We start from the raw sequence: 20,677 nt of genomic DNA, 5'->3' as shown, positions 1-20,677 counted from the left end.
GCTACTATTACAAACTGTTTAGGATAATTAAGAAATGCAGGCTATGCTGGGTGCTGGTGGCACACACCTTTAATCCCTGCACTTGGGAGGCAGAGGCAGGCGGATCTCTTGAGTTCAAGGCCAGCCTGGTCTACAGAGTGAGTTCCAGGACAGCCAGGGCTGCTACACAGAGAAACCCTGTCTCAAAAGAAAAAAGAAAAGGTAATGCAGGTTAGCAGTTAGTCACCTATAACAAACTTGTGGTCATGTTAGGTATGTTTTCAAGGTCAAACGTATATTTTAGGTGGATAGGTGGTCTTCAAACACTTCAGAGATCTACAGAATATGGCATTTAAAATGTTTTCATAACATAAGACTTTTCATGATGGTGAGATATGTCTGCTCCTGGCAGCACCAGTCTGCTTCAAAGAAGATGATGGGCATTGAAGAACCTCCATATGGAGTTTGCTTTAAATGTGGCAAACCTAGCCACTGGCAAGAAACTGCCTTTGCCTCAACTGCTGACAGTGTGCTGTCCAAATTGGATAAGCAGGACAGAAAGGAAGCTAACTGCCGAACTTTGCCAAGACAAGGTAGGCCAGTCTTCAAAATTCCTGCTTCACAGTAAAGTCTGTCAGATATTCTAGGCCTGTAGGCCAAAGATGGATGCCCCAACGGTGCAGAGGAACCTTGGGTGACTGTCCAGGCAGCCAGCTATCTCTGTCATTTGTATAATTTTGGAAGTTGCTTGCTCTGCACTTCCTGTTTACTCAGGTAATATTTTATCCTTCTCAGGTCTCTGATGGGGTTGAAGACTGGATAGTTATAGTTTTACAGTTCTCCTTGTTATCAAAAAAAGAAACTCAGAAAAGAGATGTACAGTTTATAAAGGTTGAGACAAAAGCTTAAGTTTAAGAAAATGTTTTAAGGTCTAAAAGGATATTTTTAGCTGGTAATACAAGTTATGATAGAAAATGATTAAGGTCATCGCTTTGGACTCACCAAGATAGGATAAATAATAAAGTACTTTCTCTAAAGTTGCCAAATACAAAAGGACTTCTCGTGAATATAAATCTTACCTGATAGTTGTTCTTATTGTATATAGTTTTATTGTATTAAAGTTAAAACTTGGTTAGGGATTTTGCTCAGTGGTGGAGTGCTTGCCTAGCAAGCGCAAGGCCCTGGGTTCAATCCTCAGCTAAAAAAATAAAATAAAATAAAATTTAAAAAAATTAAAACCTTTCTTTTTTTTTTCTGTAGACAAAAAGGTGAAATGTGGAATATTTGATCATACTGTGAACCCTGAATTTGCATTAATTAAAACCTTGGGTCAAGAGGTAGAGCCAGGGGCTGGAGAGATGGCTCAGAGGTTAAGAGCACTGACTGCTCTTCCAGAGGTCCTGAGTTCAATTCCCAGCACCCACACGGTGGCTCACAACCATCTGCAATGAGATCTGGCACCCTCTTCTGTATACATAGTAAATAAATCTTTAAAAAAAAAAACAACCAACAACAACAACAAAAAAAAAGCCAGGTAGAGCCAGCAACTAGTTGACAGGAAGTAGTCATAGAGGGAGTCAGGAAAATGAATGGAGAACACTGGAAGTAGTAGGGGATGACTTTGAGTGTGGTGATCATTTTTGGTTTGGGATGGTTGAAAAACAGTCCTTCATGGTTGGTCACTAGCTAAGAAGGAAGGTCAGCTGGTTGCTTCTTGGCCTCTTTGAGCTAGCAGGTTTTCACCCCAGCATCTGACTCCCAAGTCTATTGGTATAACAATAGAGACTTAGTTAAAACTACATTGGTCTGCAGTGGTAGAGGTGGTTCTGGCGGGACACAGAAGTCCTGCTGGGCCTTTGCCTGAGCCACAGTCAGTAGCTGAAACAGCAGTAGATTCAGGTGCAGCTGCTGTACCCAATGGTAAAACAAGGATCTACCATGGCATCCTACCCAAAGTCCACCCTTTTTTTTTTTTTTTTTTTTTTTTTTTTTTTTTTTTTTTTGCGTGACCTTTCTTTTTATTAGAAAATCCATTTGGTAAGTGCCCCTAATGCAGGCAGAGCCTGTTTAGGCCCCACAGCTTCCATTTAATCTTCCGCCCTCTTGAGAGGAGCTGCCAGGGGATGGAGGTGTCAGACAGAGTCCAAAGGGCTCCTCCTAGATCCCCAAGAGTTCACATTGCCAGTAACACACCAACAGCACCTTGGTGGGACCCTCAAGCCACAAAGCTGTGGCTAAAGTCCTGTTTGTATGGCTTCAGGGAGGACAGGGAGGCTCACACAAACTCCCAGGCCTGCCCTCTGCATTCTGGTTGAGTTCAGGGTAGGATCCAGGACAAGATGGCCATGGACCAAGGGCCAAGAGAACACACTTGATACCTTATGGAGTCTGGAAAACACCTGGTTTCTTGGGAGAGAGGGCTGAGGAACGGCATTCAGTTCTTCTTGGGTTTGGGAGTATAGTATTTCTTCTTGCTTGAATATCACAGGAGCAGAGGGATGCCTATGGAGGGCAAGGTCATGATTCCAAAGGCTGCCCAGTCCAGAAAATGGGAGAATCTCCTGTCAAACTCCCGCTGGGCGAGGATCCCTCCCTGTCCAGGTGCACTGGTGGAGCCCATCACAACAGGCCCATCCTCCTGGGCCAAATAGGTAATAGTCTCAGAGGTGAAGTTGAAGTAACCAGCTTTGAGAGGACGCAGGACCACTGTGTGGGAGACATTGCTAGCATGGGCAATCCGGTCCCACTTGACATTGAGCATACCAAAGACGATGCCAAAAGCCTTCTGGAGGGAAGGAATTGTCAGATAATTTCACATCTAGAGCTGACATTGTAGATGTTATACTGCAGCACCAGGTCCCACCCTTCCATAGCGTATCTGTTCAGCAATGATTTGGAGGCCAAAAGCCTGACTCCTGCTTGACTGACAGCTAACAGAGCCAACACCACAAACGCCAGCAGCCTCATCATGAGTACCCCAAACACCTCTCTGGGCCATAGACCAGTCCACCATTTTTTGTAACACTTTGCCTTTGCTCTTCAGGCATGTTTCCACACTTAAATACAACCTTGGGGCTGCCAGTAAAGTCCTTGCCTGGAATGCTTGAGGCTTTTATTTTGGGAGGGGTGCTGATCTCTTAACAACAAAAGGTAAAATGGGAAGCTGGACATGATGGCACACACCTACAAGCCCAGGACTTGGGAAGTGGAGGCCAGAGTTCAAGACAAGCCTGTTCTGTAAGTCCTTGTCTTTTAACAAGAATGATGGTCCTGCAGTGACAAAAATGAATTAGATGCTAGAAAGCAGGGTGAAAGTGCACGCAAGTCTGTGTGTGGCAGGAACAAGGCTGTGTCAAAACTTGACTTTTCTAGCTCCCAAGGGATGTGCTTGTGTCTGGCTCCAGATCCTTGTAGAAACTGCCAAATATTCGGCTGTTCCACAGCTAACACTGTCACAGAGTAGGTCAATATTGTGCAGCCTAGATCACCAGGGACAAACAAACAAGCAAAAAATGCTGGGAAGGAGGAAATGAAGAATTTGGGGCTAGAGTTTTTGAAAAAAAAAAAAATCAAACCCAGGGGAGTCTGTTACTTTGGTAAATTCCACCCCTACACCATTTGTTGGACTTGTTCTCTTTTTACGCAGTCTTGATATGTAGCCAAGACTAACTGACCTTGCACTCACAATCCTCCATCCTTGGTTTCCCAGGTACTGGAATTACAAGTTTGTACCACCGTTCCTGGCTGTTGGAATAGTTTCCTTCCAGAAACACATGACTTGGTTTTAATGTTCAGTTTTCATGTTGAAAAGAAGCTATGGTTGCTTCTTTTATACAAATGACATTGCTATAACTAATCTAACAGAAAACTGTGTTGATTTACATCTTTGTTCTGTTCTTAGAAAAATGTCTGTTACCACATTTGAACATGGGATTTGGAGTGACCTAAATTTGTGTTCCTGGGTCATGGTCACTATTTGGCTCTCAAACAAACTACCTTTACTTCCCTTTCACTTGAAAGCTCTGTTTTTTACATAATTAGCAATCTAAGAAAAGAAATTTACCTCCCTCTTCTCAAAGAAGCAGTAAAACTTAGGAGGAGACTCCAGGCAAGAAGTGCCACAAGACACAGGTTGCAAAGCCCTTCTGCCTCACCCAGGCTACTCGGACCCAAGTCACAGGGACTGTGCTGGCTCCCCTTAGCTCTTCCATTCAGCAACAGCTTTTCAATCCCTGTGGTGTGGAGGGTGTTACAACAGGCATTGCAGACCACAAGAAAGACACTTGGTCCCCAGTTCATTTTCTTTTCTTTGCTGGTGGGAATGGAGAGGGTCTTGACAGAGTCTTAGCTGTTAGGATCAAAGACTTCCATCCTGGCTTTTTAAGCCCTCTTGTCCTTTTTATACCAGCCAGTTGTGTTTTTAGTATTTCTCATGTGTTCACAAGGAAATGTACAGAATCTGCTTCCAAAAGGCAATACTTGCTCTAATTAAGATGTTTTTAGAGTCAGGTTTGGGGGCACAGGCCTGCCAATCCCAGCATTGGGGAGTTAGAGGCACGAGAATCAAGAGTTCAAGGTCATCTTCAGCTACACAGCAAGTTAGATGCCAGCCTAATTAGATGTGACCCTGTCATTCATATGTATATCTGCATACATGTATATTTCAGATGCTGGAACAAAACTAATCTTATATGCAGAAGCAGGTCCAGTTTTGGAACGCCAAGCACAGACAGAATTATCTCATTTTTGCTATTAAACCAAACTTAGTCAATGTAAGAAAATGGCTAATCGAACAGTGCTTCTGCAGAATAGGAGGCCTTGTATCAAGGACAAGTCCCCTGGTATACAACTGAATAGGTTTGAAGTGCTAGCTTATGAAACTTAGGGGAGAATGTCTAGGTGTAAGGCATTTTCCCAACATACCTGTCACATAAGTGACTGTAATGAGATATAAGCTCACTAATCTTCTGTTCACATTGCAGTCCTGTGAGGCACTTTCCATCTTGAGAAAAAAAGCACAGCACAAGAATGATAACCATCCAGTTACATGGGTTCTGTTACAGATCCTGGAGAGCGGAATACAGCTCAGTTGTTGAATGTCACCTAACACATGAGGTTCTGAGTCCATTCCCAGTCCTGAGAATACACAAGACAATTTTGCTGGAGTAAGACCAGTACTCACAAGATCAGGCTAATCCATAAAATTCCAAGTCACCAGACTGAAACTGACCCAAGAAATCAAGATTAGAGAAATAACCAAATTCGCTAAACCAGTTTCATTGGTGTGATAGCGAAGTATTCTATGCGCGCCCCCCCCACACCAAAACAGGGTTTCTCTTTAACAGCCCTGGCTGTCCTGGAAGTTGCTTTGTAGACCAGGCTGGCCTTGAACTCACTGAGATCCACCTGCTTCTGCCTCCTGAGTGCTGGGATTAAAGGCATGTGCCACCACTGCCCAGCTTTATACCCCAATTCTTTCACAGAAAGAAAAATAACCTGAAGTTACTTGTATTAGCCAGTTTTGTTTCCTTTGTCTCTGTCCTAGGCTTGTATGGAAAGCAATTTAAATGCCCAATCCATTCTTTCATTTGTTTCTAATGCCTTTGGCCACTGGGAACTGTGAAAACAAAGTTGCCTAATTTAGGTGGTGGAGAGGCTGAGGATGTACTTCAGCAGTAAAAGCACTTGCCTTGGAGGCAATTCCCTCAAAAGTTATAATTTTTGTCTGAGAAAGTGCTATTTGGCATTTGAGTTTGAACATAAGTCTGAATCTAAATCTGATTTCCCACTTTATTGCTAAATTCTGCTGCTTGCCATAATCTGGTAGAAAGATTTAAAAAGCTAGAACAAGATGGTTTAGCCAGTAAAGGCACTGGCCACTATGTCTGACAAACCTGAGTTTGATCCACACAGTGAAGAGAACTGAATCTTGCAAGTTGTCCCTGAACTCCACATAGACACAGACACAAGTAGAAAAACAAAAACAAAACTTTAAAAAAAGCTAAGTCTGGTATGGTTACAACTGCCCCCCCCCCAACCACCACCACACACACACACACACACACACACACACACACACACACACACACACACACACACACACACACACGGTTTCTCTATGTAGCCCTGACTGTCCTGGAACTTGCTCTGTAGACCAGGCTGGCCTTGAACTCAAGAGATCTACTTGTCTCTGCCTCCCAAGTGCTGGTATTAAAGTATGCACCGCCGGGCGATGGTGGCGCACGCCTTTAATCCCAGCACTCGGGAGGCAGAGCCAGGCGAATCTCTGTCAGTTCGAGGCCAGCCTGGGCTACCAAGTGAGTTCCAGGAAAAGGCGCAAAGCTACACAGAGAAACCCTGTCTCGAAAAACCAAAAAAAAAAAAAAAAAAAAAAAAAAATGAACAGTATTTTATACTTTTTTTGGGGGTGGTGGATACTAAGGATTGAACTGAAGTATGCTAGAAAAAGTACTCTATCATATGCTAAAAAACTTTTAAAAGAAAAATATATTTGTGTGTGTGTATACTGTGTGGACCAAACCCAGATCATCCATGCTTCACAGCAAGCATCCTTGCCCAGAGTCACCTTGCTGGCCTGAAAGCACATTTTTCAAAGCTGATTCTCAACCTATGGGTTGTGATCTGTGAATTGTTGAACAGCCCCCTTTCACAGGGGCCGCCTAAGACCATCAGAAAACTCAGATATTTACATTACAATTCATAACAGTAGCACATTTAGTTACAAAGTAGCAACAAAAGTAATTTTATGGTTGAGAGTCACCACAACATGAGGAATTGTACTGGGCTGGCAGTTAGGAAGGTTGAGAACCCTGCTCTGTAGTATAAAAGACACCCTTTTCCTTTCACACCAAGTCAACTTTCAGCGTAATTTATACTCCAAGGACCCACCATGGAAATCTCTCTGCGGCTTCAAACTTTAAATCCTTCTCATTAGTTTCACTCTTCAGAGCGTAAGACTCCTGCCCACACAACACTTTCTCGACTTCATATCAAGCTCCTCTTTTGCCGACAGCACCATTATTTCCCTCCATGTTTTCCCAGAATCCACTCTTCCTCTAATCTACTGTAGCCGATGACTTCCGATGCTTTCCTTTTGTACTGCTGTCACCCTGACCCAACATCCTCACTGTTACTGGGCAGTCTCAGCCTCTTCGCTGCCTCCTTCCTTCCCCTCCGCTTTCCCTCGCCTGCTTCTGTCTACTGTCGGTGCTGGTACAGTTTGGTTCAGTAGGCACTCAGTGTTTGCAGCGTGAAGACGGTTACAGCACTACCTTAGAAGCAAGTATACTGTACACCCTGGTTGACAGTGTGAACTTTGCTCCTTCCTTGGCTCCCTTCCATGGCCATGAGGAAACAGACCATTTTAATAATTCTGAATTCTTCTATTTTTAAGAGCCTGGATGGGTGTGGTGGTACACACCTGTGATTTTATTATTTGGGAAGTAGAGGCAGGAGTCTTTTCAACTTTGAGGGGAAAAAAAAAATCCTTCCTTCCCACTCCAGTGGTGAAAAGGTTAAACATAAGACAGTTAAGTAAAATTACCTCTAGGATCTAGGATTAACGACACCCTATCCCAGTTCTTGAGGCTTTAACTAAATGTCACGTCCTTAAATGTCTTTTATTACCTCATAGTACCTGAATGTACGTTCATAGAACTTTTACATTTGCTGTATTAGGGAGTTATTCTAATCTGTCTCTTGCCACATCCACAGGATCCTTGAAGGACAGGACATTAGCGTGAGTGCCTGGGAGGAGTCATGTAAATAATATCTGGAGGAAAGCACAGGGGATCGCCTGGATAGTTTCTGAAGGAGACTAAGAAAGCAATGATGGGGTGTGGCTGGGAGACTGGGGCTGTGGAAAGAGCTGGTTCTCACAGGAAGCAGTTTTGAGAAAAAGGGCCACTAGCTGTCCACCAAATAAATGCACTCACTGCTTTGGTTTATTTTACAATTCTGCTTCTTGAGGGAATGAGATGTTTTCAGGTAAAGGATCAAGTTTTATCAAAGGTGATATTAAAACCTTCCAAAGTGGGTTTAGTGATTGAACACATGCATGGGTTTAATGTACATCTTAAAAAACAACAAAAAACAAACTTGGTAAAACTAGTTTTACTAACAGCTGGCATGGCTTTAGAACACAAGGCATCTAAATTTCAACTTCTTACTACTGTTTCCCTGTTACAGTAATCTGACTGGCTATACCACTATCACCCAGACCTATAAGCAGAAAAACTTTCCAGTGTTATGGGGCCTCTGAAGTAAAACGGGTGCTTTCTTAGCTCTCAAGGGGAAAACCCATTTCTCTATCTAATCTTTATTCACAAGGCCTCCAAACCAACCACAGCAAACAAGTAGTGATGATGTCTGAGCTAACATGGAGCTGCTGGAGCAATCAGGTAAGGCACAGGCACTGAGAAGGGCTGGTTGCTACACATCACATCCTCCAGACTGCCTTGATGACTGTTTTTGAGATGGGCCTTTTCTATGGAGCCCTGGCTGGCCTCAAACTCAGAGATCCACCCGCCTCTGACTCCTGAGTACTGGGATTAAATAGATGTGCCACCAGGCCCAGTTCATCCTCTGCTTGCTTCTCAATGTAAAAAAATTGCACAATACCTAATTTCAGTTCAACTCATTTCCCTTTATTAAAGTCCAAGTTACTAGTACATAGTTTGATACTCAAAGGAAAATTTGTTCAAATAAAACATTTCCAGGCGACTGTAGCAACAGCAGTGAGTCCTTGGGAAGCCCATCTGCAGAAGGGGGGAAAAAAAAGCAAAGAATTAGTAAAGTGCTAAGAGGAAGGTCTCTTATTTAAAATCACCTTTGGTACTACAGTCCCAGTAGTCCATCGCCACCACTCTGGAGCACTTTCTGCTTTTAATCCAGCCCTAGTCAACTTACAGGGATGAGCTTTATGGCCTCTTCATAATTTTACTACTGGTACTTAGCCTTCTTTTTTGATTAGAAAAGTGTTTAAAACCAGGTAACCCTAGCCCTCCGATCAATGTACACAACAGGATAGTAATTTGGGGGCTGATGGAGATGGCTCAGCAGGGAAAGGCACTTGCTGCTGAACCTCACAACCTGAGATGAACCCCAGGACCCACATGGTGGGATAAGACTGACTTCTGCCAACTGTCCTCCGAATTCCACAGTTGCTGTGACACAAGCGCCACCCTCCCCCAACATAAGAATAAATAAACGTAGCAGGACCATGCTGTCATCAAGCCACCACTCTCTCTGAACTGCCTCTTCTCCTGCCTTGGTCAGGGACTCGCTACTTACGGAGGGGAGTTTATACTTTGTCGAGGCCCAGTTCCTCTGGAGTGGAAATTCCCAGCTCATTTAAAGTTGGTCTAAGTTCCTGGATGACATAGGGGTAGATTTCCTTATGAGGTCCTGCTTTATCCTGTTGGCAACAAGAAGAGTCTATTAACAAATGAAACTAGAGAGCTTTTAATCACATTTGCAGGGCTGAGTTATACTCAGTTGGTAGAATGCCCACTAAGCATTCTACTGAAGCCTTCCAGTTTGGTCCTCAGAACTACAAAACCAGGTGTTTACTCCTGTAATCCTAGCCCTTCAGAATTAGAGGCAGGAGGATCAGAAGTTCAATGTGGGGATGACAGAAGAAACGGTAATTAAACATGCCCATCAGGCATCAGAAAAATTAAATTAACACAAGGAAAGTTTTTAAATTTGCTTGCAATTTAAAGGCCTAACTGAATTAACTACCAGTGCTGAATGGATTGATAGCTTACAGAACCCTTAATTATCTTAGTCATTATAGATAAGGTATTGTCACTTCCCCCCTTATAAACATTAACACCGCCCCTTTTCCCCACTAAAACAAGGTTTCTTTGTGTAGCCCTGGCTGTCCTGGAACTAGCTCTGCATACCAGGCTGGTCTTGAACTCACACAGCGCTAGAATTAAAGGCATGCACTACCACACCTGGCTCCTGAAACTTTCTTACAATGTCCTTTCATGGATAATTGTACTCTGAGGATACGATGTGCAGAGGTCAGACCAATGCTCATAGGTGATATGGCCCACCTACTTCTGGCACAACCTTAGTGTCATTATTTTACTGACCTTAACAACCTCCAAGATGCGAACAGCACTAGCAAAATCATTTAACCGTCTACATGCACGCAAAGCAGCATCAATGATTTTGGGCTCAGGAACCAGATCATAGCCAACAAGTGTGTTCATCCCTGTCAAGTTAAGAAAAGAGTAACATTAACCTGAACTATCCTTCTTAACACTAAAATTTAGTTATCTACTTTCCACGGTTCAGCTCTCTATATTCTTTTTGTTTTTTTTCTTTTTTGTTTTCTGAGACAGGGTTTCTCTGTGTAGTTTTGGTGCCTGTCCTGGATCTCACTCCGTAGACCAGGCTGGCCTCGAACTCATAGAGATCTGCCTGGCTCTGCCTCCAGAGTGCAGGGATTAATGGTGTGCGCCACCACTGCCTGGCACTCTCTATATTCTTACTGAATCATGAACATGTGACCTCATCTGTTTGGGACACTGTTCTCTTATCTATAAAATGAGAATCTACCTGTAACAAACTAGTAAGAACACGGTGACTCTTCCACAATGAATTCTGTGAGTTCGAGGCCAGCCTGGTCTACACAGCAAGATCTAGGACAGGCTCCAAAGCTACACAGAGAAACCCTGTCTCGAAAAACCAAAGATTAAAGAAAAAACCCTAGAGCTTTTTCTTCAATTTACAAGCTTAACTGTTAATAAATACAATATAGGGATTTTAAAATCACGCAAAAACTACTAGAATGCCTAAGGAGAGATAATAAGGCCCAAATCAGGACACTAAGACATTAACTCAAAAACATTCAACCAGAAAATGAGTGAGCATGATTATTTTTGTGTCTGCACAAACAACACATCATAAAATTGAAGACTTGATGAGAATGCAGAACTGCTGTTTTGTCATAGTAAGATTTTCAAGATATTCAGTAAGAAATTCCCCAGCAAGCTGGCGGTGGTAGCCACACCTTTAATCCCAGCACCTGGGAGGCAGAGGCAGGCAGATCTCTATGAGTTCGAGGCCAGCCTGGTCTATGAAGCAAGTTCCAGGACAGCCAGGACTGTTATACAGAGAAACTCTGTCTAGAAAAACAAAAACAAACAAAAAAGAACTTCCCCAGCTGCAGCAAGATAGGGCCATTATATTTTAAAAGAGAAGTTAAAAACACTTGGGTTTCTTGCTTTTGTTACTGTAAAATATCTGAACAGAAACCACAACCATGCCTGCAGCTACAGACTCTTGGTCTGAGATGACTTATATAGTTAGGACAGGTACAATTAATGGCTGGTAAACATAATGCTATTTGTTCCTGCTTTAAAGAAAGAAATCTACAACTCATAACTTAAAACTAACAAGAACCTCAAGCAGGGGGTGGGGATCAAATGACTGCTCATGTAAATTATCTGAAGGCACAAAACTAGTAACTGCTCAGCTAGCCTGTATCTGTAGCAGTGGTTTTGTCACTCGAGTGGTTCCGACACTGCACAACATCTGAAGATATTTCTGGTTTTCATAATGTGGTGTATTTATTAATGGGTAGAGGCCAAGGATGCCATTAAACACCCTCCAGTGCAGAGAACAGACCCTCACAACAAAGAAGTTTCTGGCTCAAATGTCAATAGTTCATATGTTCCCTTTTCCTCTTTCTTCCCAGTGCTGGGGACCAAACCCAGAACTATGAATGCTAGGCAAGGGCTCTATCACCGACTATTATACTCCAGCCCTGCTGTCTGGTTTAAAACTCACACTTTGTAGGAAACATTACAGAAGTTGTAGGCTTTCCTAACTACAAGCTGTGTGACAATCACCAGCTCACAGTTTGTTTCAAACTAGTTGCTTTCAATAAAGTAGTAAAAATTGTTCATATTTACACACCCAAACAGACAGATTATGTCCATGTTCCAATTACCTTTACGCAATTCCCAGGCATCGATGTCTGGCTTGTTGAAATATGTCACCCAGCGAGCATCAAACTCCTCATCTGTCTCATGAGATCCATGAGAATAGCAGCGAACAGACTGGACAGCTACAAAGAAGAAGAGCAATGATTTCAATAGTATAAGACTATAGGCCAAAATATATAAAGAATGTTTGGGGCTGGGTGGTGGCGGCACACGCCTTTAATCCCAGCACTCGGAGGCAGAGCCAGGCGGATCTCTGTGAGTTCGGGGCCAGGCTGGTCTATAGAGCGAGATCCGGGACAGGCACCAAAACTACACAAAGAAATCCTGTCTCAAAAAAACCAAACCAAAAAGAATGAAAGAATGTTTGACATATATTGTCTAATGCATTAAGTTGTCTTGTTGCCTAGGCTGATTTCAAGACTAGCTTGCACTACAGTGAATTCTAGGCACAGCCTGGGCTGCAGAGTCTCAAAAAGCAAGAAAAACAACTATTTTATTTTAGGTTTTTCAAGACAGGGTTTCTTTGTATAGTTTTGGTGCCTGTCCTGGATCTCACTCTGTAGACCAGCTGACCTTGAACTCACAGAGATCTGCCTGGCTCTGCCTCCTAAGTGCTGAGATTAAAGGTGTGCATCACCACTGCCCGGCTTGAAAAAATTTTAAATACCAAACAAAGTAAAACAAATAGTATACACCTAGGTGTGATGGCACATTCCTATAATCCTAGGAAATTTAGGCAAGAGGATTGAGCTCAGTCTCGACTACATAGTAAAGACCCTGTCTTAGGCCAGTGAGATAGCTTAGTGTATCAAAGCAATTGCCACCCAAACCTAAAGACCTGAGTGATCCCTAAAACCCACATAAAGACAGAAAGGTAAGAACCAATGAAGTTGTCCTCTGACCTCCATGTGCACATTGTGGCATGCACACATCTGCAGCCACACACTCAACAGTAAGTTTTAATTATGTGTATGTGTGAATGTCTGTGAGTGGGTATATCCACATAAATGCAGGTAACCCTGGGAAGCCAGAAGTATTGGATGTCATGGAGCTGGAGTTACAGGCCATTGTGAGCCTTCTGACACAAGTGCTGAGAACTGAATTCAGGTAGTGCTCTGGAAAAGCAGTAAGTGCTCTTAACTAATGAGTCATCTTTCAGCTCTTACAGTGAGTGCATTATAGCCTTAATATAACTGATAGAAAAGGAGAAAAATGACAAAATGTATGACCATTTTAGGAGAAGGACTGTAAGATCAAATGAAAGGATTCTCTCTTGAATAGCCATTTGCACTTTGAGCAAAATACCTGCCATTAGTCACACAAGGTCACAGCCCAAGCCCCAATTTCCAGAGACTAATTTTCTGCACAACTCTGGTCCCAAACAAACTGGAACACGTGTATGAATGGGCAGAAAGTAGATGTGTTTTAACACTTTTTGACAAGGAAAAAGGTCCCTAGACCTAAATGTAGCTCATTCTAAACATCTGATCAAAACTACACATATATTCAGTATCTCAGAAGACTAACACATTGTATGCACCACAAAGCACAGACTGCAGTAACCTTCCATCTCATGGTTACCTAGAAGTTCTAAGCTACCTTTTTCAAAAACTAAAGTTATCCTTACTTAAAGTGAGTATAAAATGGTATAACTACTTTCAAAGATTGCTTAGTGGTTTCTTACCAAGTTAAAACACAGCTACAGGGCTGGAGAGATGGCTCAGGGGTTAAGAGCACTGACTGCCGTTGTAATAAACTTTTGTAAAAACAAAACAAAACAAAAAAACACAAAGGGTACTGACTGTTCTTCCAGAGGACCCAGGTTCAATTCCTAGCACCCACATGGCAGCTAACAACTGTCTGTAACTCAAGATCTGACACCCTCACACAGATATACATACAGGCAAGGCACCAACGCACATAAAATAAAAATAAATTATAAAAAAACATAGCTACAATAAAAATCTAGTAATTTTCCGCTTAAATATTTACTCAAGAAAAATCAAAGTATATGTATATCCTCCTAGAGTTAAGTTTTTTGTTTGATTTCCCTAGTCCCCAGTGGTTGGATCCCAGGGCCTTACCTGACCAGTTCTTTAACTGTTAGGTTTACCTTCAACCTAGGAAAGTATTTCATGATAGCCAATTTCTTTTGGTTACTTCTAGGTGTGATTTGAGTGCTAGCTTTGTTTTCTAACTATAAAAACTGATAACCAGCAACTGTAAATTCAAGCCAGGGTGACCATGCCCTTCAGGTTTTGATTACCCCTTCTTAGAATCCAAATTCCAAACTATTACATGAAGGGGGAAAAGAAGCTGGGTATGTGACTCATGTCTGTAATACTACCACTTTGGAAGTTGAGGCCAGCCTGGACTACAGAGTAAAACCCAATCTCAGAAAACAAAACAAACCCTTATAAAACAATCATTAGGGCCAAGCATGGTGGCACTTTAATCCCAGCACTAAGGAGGCAGGGGCAAGGTAGATCTCCATGAGTTCCAGACCCACCAAGGTTATAAAAAAGACCCTGTCTCAAAAACAATAGCCGGGTAGTGGTGGTGCACACCTTTAATGCCAGCACTCGGGAGGCAGAGCCAGGAGGATCTCTGTGAGTTCGAGGCAGCCAGGGCTACACAGTGAGATCCAGGACAGGCACCAAAACAACACAGAGAAACCCTGTGTGTGGGGGGTGGGGAGGTGGGAGTGGGACGACAACGAGGGACCCAACAATAAAACAAAAACCAAACACTGGGTGTGCGCACATCTGTTTTCCAACAGCAAAACCAGACTATCCTATGTCCCACAAAGTTTAAATTATATTTCTAAACCCAGTAATGGGTAGAACCTATTCTATTAGCTAAGGACTTGTACCTAGACACTCCTCCCACAAGTAAGGCAATGTTTTATTTATTTATTTATTTGTTTGGTTTTTTTTTCCAGACAGGGTTTCTCTGTGTTGTTTTGGTGCCTGTCCTGGATCTCACTGTGTAGACCAGGCTGGCCTCGAACTCACGGAGATCCACCTAGCTCTGCCTCCTGAGTGCTGAGATTAAAGGTATGTGCCACCACTGCCCAGCAATGTTTTATTTATATATATTGATACACAGGTTTTATTTTCTCTTGAGACAGCATCTCTCTATGTATTGAAGGCTGGCCTGAATGTTCTATCCTCCTGCCTCAGCCTCTCAAAAGCTGGAATTAGATCAAGTACAACTCTTTCTCCCTCACATACCTAATAGTTGTTTTTTTTTTTTTTTTTTTTTTTTTTTAAGAGAAATTATACAGGCACCTCTCCTCCCAGTACCCCACTTAAACACATTTTCTTTGCCTCAGTGGGCTCCGTGTGATGTGAGCACACGCACATATGTATTTTGAGACAGGGTCTTATGTAGCCTAACTGGCCTGAAACTTGCTATGTTGACAAGAATGACCCTGAACTTTTGCTTTTCCTGCCTCCACCTCCCAGATTACAGGCATGCACTCCATGCTGGCTGATAATAAAAATTTCTGGTAATTATTCAGTGCTTTGATACAACCTAAAGGCATCAGAGGAGAAAAAGAGAAGTCTGAAAATGTAAATGTTTCAAAAAAAAAAATCTACTTCTGGGCCAGGCTATAACTCAGCTAGTTAAACGCTTACCTAGAATGCAGAAAGCCCCGAGTTCAATCTCCAACACCGAGCAGGCGGGGCGTAGTAACTCAAACCTATAACCCGGCACCTGAGAAGCAGAAGCTGATCAGAAATGTACTGTCATCTTCTGCTCCACAGTGAGGCCAGCTCAGGCTACAGGAGTCTCCTCCCACCCAGCTACCCCAAAAGATATTTCTAACACTGCTGTTGGCATTCAGTTATACAAGTTTAGAAAAAGCCAACACTATATATTTAGAAAAATAAAATAAAGAGCTCATTAATCCTTTGTGTTCAAATTTGGCTAAATCAGATGGTTTTCTGCATAAAAATTAATCAGGCCAGAAGGCCCCAAGAATAGTTCCTTTTGGTAGTGGTAATTCTTGGAATGAGGGACAGAAGCAAATGATATGCAGGGTGCATTAATTAACAAGTTCAACAGCAGGATTATTGAGTGCAAAGCTTAAGACCTCAAGGGCCTACGGTTAAACACCTGCAAGCAATACAAAGTGCTACGAAAGTCCAGCCGTTTATCAAGAGAAAAAACAACTTCACCCTTCCAGGTCTGTCAAGCTTTTGGGTAAGAATGTAGGAGCCAGGATATCAGAATTTCAAGGGCTGACTAGTTTTATTTAAAGCATTGATTTAGGAGGTCGGGGCGGGAGCATCAGGAGTTTAAGGCTATCCTTAGATTCAAGGCCAGCCTGGGCTACAAGAGACCCTGCCTCTAAATATAAACAAATAAATAAACAAACAAACAAACAAACAAACAAATAAATAAATAATCAGGGGCTAGCAAGATTGCCCGGTAGAGTTGGATCCCAGAACCCATATAAAATGCTGGGTGGACATGCTGTCAACTGTAGTTCCACCCTCAGAGGTAGAGGACCCTGGAACAAACTGACTAGGGAGATTAATCCTATCAGCAAGTTCAAGGACGGTGGAAGAGCTATAGAGCAGCGGTTCTCAACCCGGAGGATGAATATCAGATATCCTGCATATCAGATATTTACATTACAATTCATAACTAGCAACATTATAGTTATGAAGTAGGAACTAAACAATTTAACGGTTGGGGTCCCCACAACATGAACTGTATTAAAGGGTCACAGCATTAAGAAGGTTGAGAACCGCTGCTCTAGAGGATGTATCCCAACATCAACCGGGGCCCCCACATACCCTTCATTTTATTTTACCGAGACAGGGTCCCAGCTCTGTATCTTAGACTGGTCTGTAACTCTTAGTGATCCTCTTGCCTCAGCCTCCCTAGCTGTAAGCCACCATGGCCCGGTTTTTCTTCTTCTTTTTTTTTGAGACAAGGTTTCTCTGTGTAGGCCTGGCTGTTCTGGAACTCACTCTGTAGACCAGGCCTCAAACTCAGAGATTTGGCTGCCTCTGCCTCCTGAGTGCTGGGACTAAGGGAGTATGTGCCACCATACCCGATTTGCCAAGCTTCTTGTTGACTTTCAGTTACAAAAAACCTATGATCTCACACCAATAACAAATCTCAACCTAAAAATGAAGTGAATCACAACAAACCAAATACGCTTTGCACATTTCTGCCAACCATGAACCAAATATAGGACAAGGACTATACTTCATGGCCTAGGTATGTAATAGGCTCTAAGATGTCTGCTGACAAAACCCATTAATGTGTAGGAGGTATTTACCAGATCCCATTTTATTATTTAGCAAGGCAAGACCATATCAAGCCTTTGTGCCAGACAAGGTGTCAAGGGTTGCATTATCTAATTTAAACCTCACAGATACCAAAACATTATCTTCTTTCTCTCTTTTCTTTCTTCTCTCTCTCTCTCTCTCTCTCTCTTTTTTTTTTTTTTTGTTTTTTTTTCAAGACAGGGTTGCTCTGTAGACCAGACTGGCCTTGAACTCAGAGATGCCTCTGCCTCCCCAGTGCTGGGATTAAAGGCATTCACCACCCAAAACATCTCAACTACAGAAAGGCAACTAAGCTTAAGATCAGTTAGTATGTACAAGGTCACACAGCTAAAAAGGACTGCAAACCATGTGCAACCAACACTGCCCCTTATGGCAGTATTTAGTTACAACCATCTAAAATGAAGCCTTTGGTTTCTGAATAGAAAACCAATGGAAAGCCTCAGAGATAAACCTAGAGAACTTTAGTTACAGTTTTCTTAAATAACAATAAACTTTTAACACCTTTCAAACCTTCTTTTAAAAAAGTAGAAAATTTCCCTGTCGTACAACAAACCCCTGAAGTTCAATGCCCCCTCCTCCAAAAAAAAAGAGAGGGAAGAAAAAGCAGAAATTTTCCTTTAAAAAAATCTCCCAGCTAAGCATGGTGCTGGGCCTATAATCAAAGAATCCAGAAGGCAGTGGCAGTGGGGCTGCTCCAAGTCTGAGATCAGACTGATCCACACCGTAAATTCTAGGTAGGACAGGTCTCTGTTCGATGACCCCCAACTCAACAGCCGAAAACAAAAAAGAAATTTTCCACGATATCTTTGTATATGAAAAAATTACACAGCATTTGTTGCCTTAGCAAGTAAAGAAAACACACACACAAAAAAAACCACCAGGACAGTCCAAACTTAACTAAAAAGAGGAAACAGCCCCACCACTAAAAAAGTCAGTTTCTCAAAGTAGGTGTCAGCTTCCTCTGTAGACACGATCATCTCCTTGGCCTCTTTTTTATTTATTTTTTATGTATGTTTGCCTGCATGTTACGCGCACCGCATAGGGTGCCTGAGGAAGTCAGAAGAGGGTGTCAGATCCTCTAGATGTGGGTTCTGGGAATAGAACCTAGGTCCTCTGAAAGAACAAGTGAGCCCCATACCTCTGGGTCTTTTAAAAACCGAACCCCTTACACTTGGTTCTTATGTTGCTAATACATTTATAAAAGAAAAATTAAATGAAGCAAAAAATATTCTTTAGGTTTAAATAACCAATTTTGGAGTGTCTGAGTTACTTTTGTGTGTGTGAGACAGGGTCTCACATGTAGCCACCGCTAGACTGGAATACACAAGAGATCCACCTGCTGCTGCTTTTCCTGAGAGCTGGGACATCATCCCTGGCTGAATTACTTTTTTATTAACACACAAGAATTAAATTTCACAATGTCGTATACACTACCACCACAGGCCAGGATCCAAGCACAACTACTGTAATTAAAAGCACAATGCTTTGCTTGAGCTGGGTGTGGTGGCTCCCACGGATGATACCCGAACTTGAGAAGCAGGGGCCCTGTCTCAAAAATAAAATGAGTATTTCTTTGAGTTTGAGGCTGGCCTGGTTTACAGAGAGTTCCAGGAGAGCTAGGGCTACATAGTGAGACATACCAAAACCAAACAAAACCCCAAGTAAGACATACAGTGCTAGTGGAGGCGGCTGAAAATGCACTAAGTGGCGAGCAATTATCTAGCATGCTGGAGGCCTTGGGTCCCTCCCCGGCACTGGGGGTGGGCAGTGATGGACACAAAATCTCCAGATCATACAGAAGGCGGAACAAGCAACAAAAGTCAACACTTCACAGCCAGCATTCAGGCTTCTAATTTTAAATGGGAGGAGTGGGGATCCATGAAGCTTTCCCATGTTTGTACACCCAGTATTCCTGGGTATTTGGTACCCAATTTTGCAAACGTTAACATTCTTACGGTTAATACCTATCAACATTCAGGCTCTCCTGCAAACCGTAAGAAACCACCACACACGTTTATCTATTTTAAACGTGGAATTAGAAAGTGGCTCAACAGTCCTGAAAGGTGACCGTACCGAGTTATGAAGGTGACACAGAAAAAACGCCAGCAGAGAATTGCCCGATTAAGACTAAAAGTGTATTGTGTCCCACTGGGAAATCAAATAGTGTTCTAGGAAACGCAGGGGCGGGCGGCGTGCCCGGAGGCTCAATGTCACCTTCGCCAAGACGCCGTAGGCCGGCGGGGCCACTCCCGGTCAGGTGGTTGCGGGGTCAGCGCCGGGAACGGTCACGGCCCAGAGACTGAAAGGGAGCGCTGAGTCCTGTCCTCAGCGACCCGGGCAGGTCCACACCAGACGGGTCGTGGATCCGGCACCAGGAAGTGGCAGGAGGGAGGCCTGGGGGGCGCTTCCTTGAGTCTCCCATGCAAGTCCAGGCGGCAGCAGACGGACTGCGGTCACCGGGCTCGGCTGCCGGCTCGCAGGGCAAAAGGCTAGGCCGCCAGGGAGCCTACCCTCGAGTGGCGGCGGGAGCCCAGGTCACAGCAAGGACACGCGGGCGCGGGCTGTGGAGGGCGCAGGCCTTACCGGCGGCGGGACTGGGGGCCGAGACCGGGTGCAGAAAGCCTCGGGCGGCCGCGGCTGCGGTACAGCGACGAAGGGCAGCGGCGAGCATGACGGCGACCGCAGCGCACTGGCTGGGGCTGAAGAGGAGCCGGTGTGAGCTCGCGGGCGGCTCAGCAGTCCGTGGGGGCCGGACTCACGCAGCGACGCACGCTGGGCGGAGCAGAAGGCCCGCCCACTGCGGAGCTCGCGCCTGCGGAAGCGGGGTGGGGGGGTACCATGAGGTTAGCGGCCGCTACGGCGGCGCGTGGAGGACAAACCACACCGGCGCCTTGCGGACGCTCTTCCGATGACCTGGGTCGCATAGTGAGCATCTTGGCGTGGGAGGAAAGGCAGAGCGAGCAATGGACAGTGTGGATTTTGAATCGCCTACGGAGGAGATACCAAATGCTATGATCCCAACACTCTACAGGCTAAGGATTAGAGTTTCAGACCCTCTTTTGCAGCCTGTGTCTCAAAAGAAAATTCTTTTTCGTACTGGGCGTGGCTATTCAGGCCAATAATCGCAGCCCTTTGGAGGTTGGGGCAAAAGGACCGGGGGATTCAAGGACAGCCTGAGTCACAGGATCCCGGTTTTTTTGTTTGTTTGTTTTTGTTTTTTTAAACCAAAAAAGGCCCAATTATTTCATTTTACAGATAAGGAAACAGACTCAAAAATTAGGTTGTTTAGGGTCTAGAGAGATGGTTCAGTGGATAAGATGTAAACATGAGGACCAGAATTCAGATCCCGCAAAAGCTCAGCATCCACATAAAAGCCAGTCTGTAATTCCAGTGCAGGGATGCTGAGGC

The 20,677-nt window shown here is 43.7% G+C and overlaps 1 protein-coding gene and 1 pseudogene across 1 annotated transcript; both read right to left on the bottom strand.

Annotated features, from left to right (window-relative positions):
* Window positions 1-2,043: 2,043 nt before the first annotated feature.
* Window positions 2,044-5,288, bottom strand: LOC128124958 (translocon-associated protein subunit beta-like; annotated as a pseudogene).
* Window positions 5,289-8,623: 3,335 nt separating this feature from the next.
* Window positions 8,624-20,037, bottom strand: LOC128124974 (cytochrome c oxidase subunit 5A, mitochondrial). Its single transcript, XM_052761896.1, has 5 exons — window positions 19,853-20,037; window positions 11,966-12,082; window positions 10,101-10,222; window positions 9,292-9,415; window positions 8,624-8,756 (listed from the first exon to the last, which is right to left on the bottom strand). The coding sequence occupies exons 1-4, from the start codon at window positions 19,938-19,940 to the stop codon at window positions 9,302-9,304; spliced, it is 441 nt and encodes a 146-aa protein (XP_052617856.1). The 5' UTR covers window positions 19,941-20,037; the 3' UTR covers window positions 8,624-8,756; window positions 9,292-9,301.
* Between the last annotated feature and the right edge of the window lie 640 nt (window positions 20,038-20,677).

Source organism: Peromyscus californicus, unplaced genomic scaffold (genome assembly GCF_007827085.1).
Source record: "Peromyscus californicus insignis strain IS unplaced genomic scaffold, ASM782708v3 Scaffold_11__1_contigs__length_118956290, whole genome shotgun sequence".
NCBI lineage: Eukaryota > Metazoa > Chordata > Mammalia > Rodentia > Cricetidae > Peromyscus > Peromyscus californicus.
Note: the sequence above shows the minus strand (reverse complement) of the source record. Positions and strands in the feature narration are given on the sequence as shown.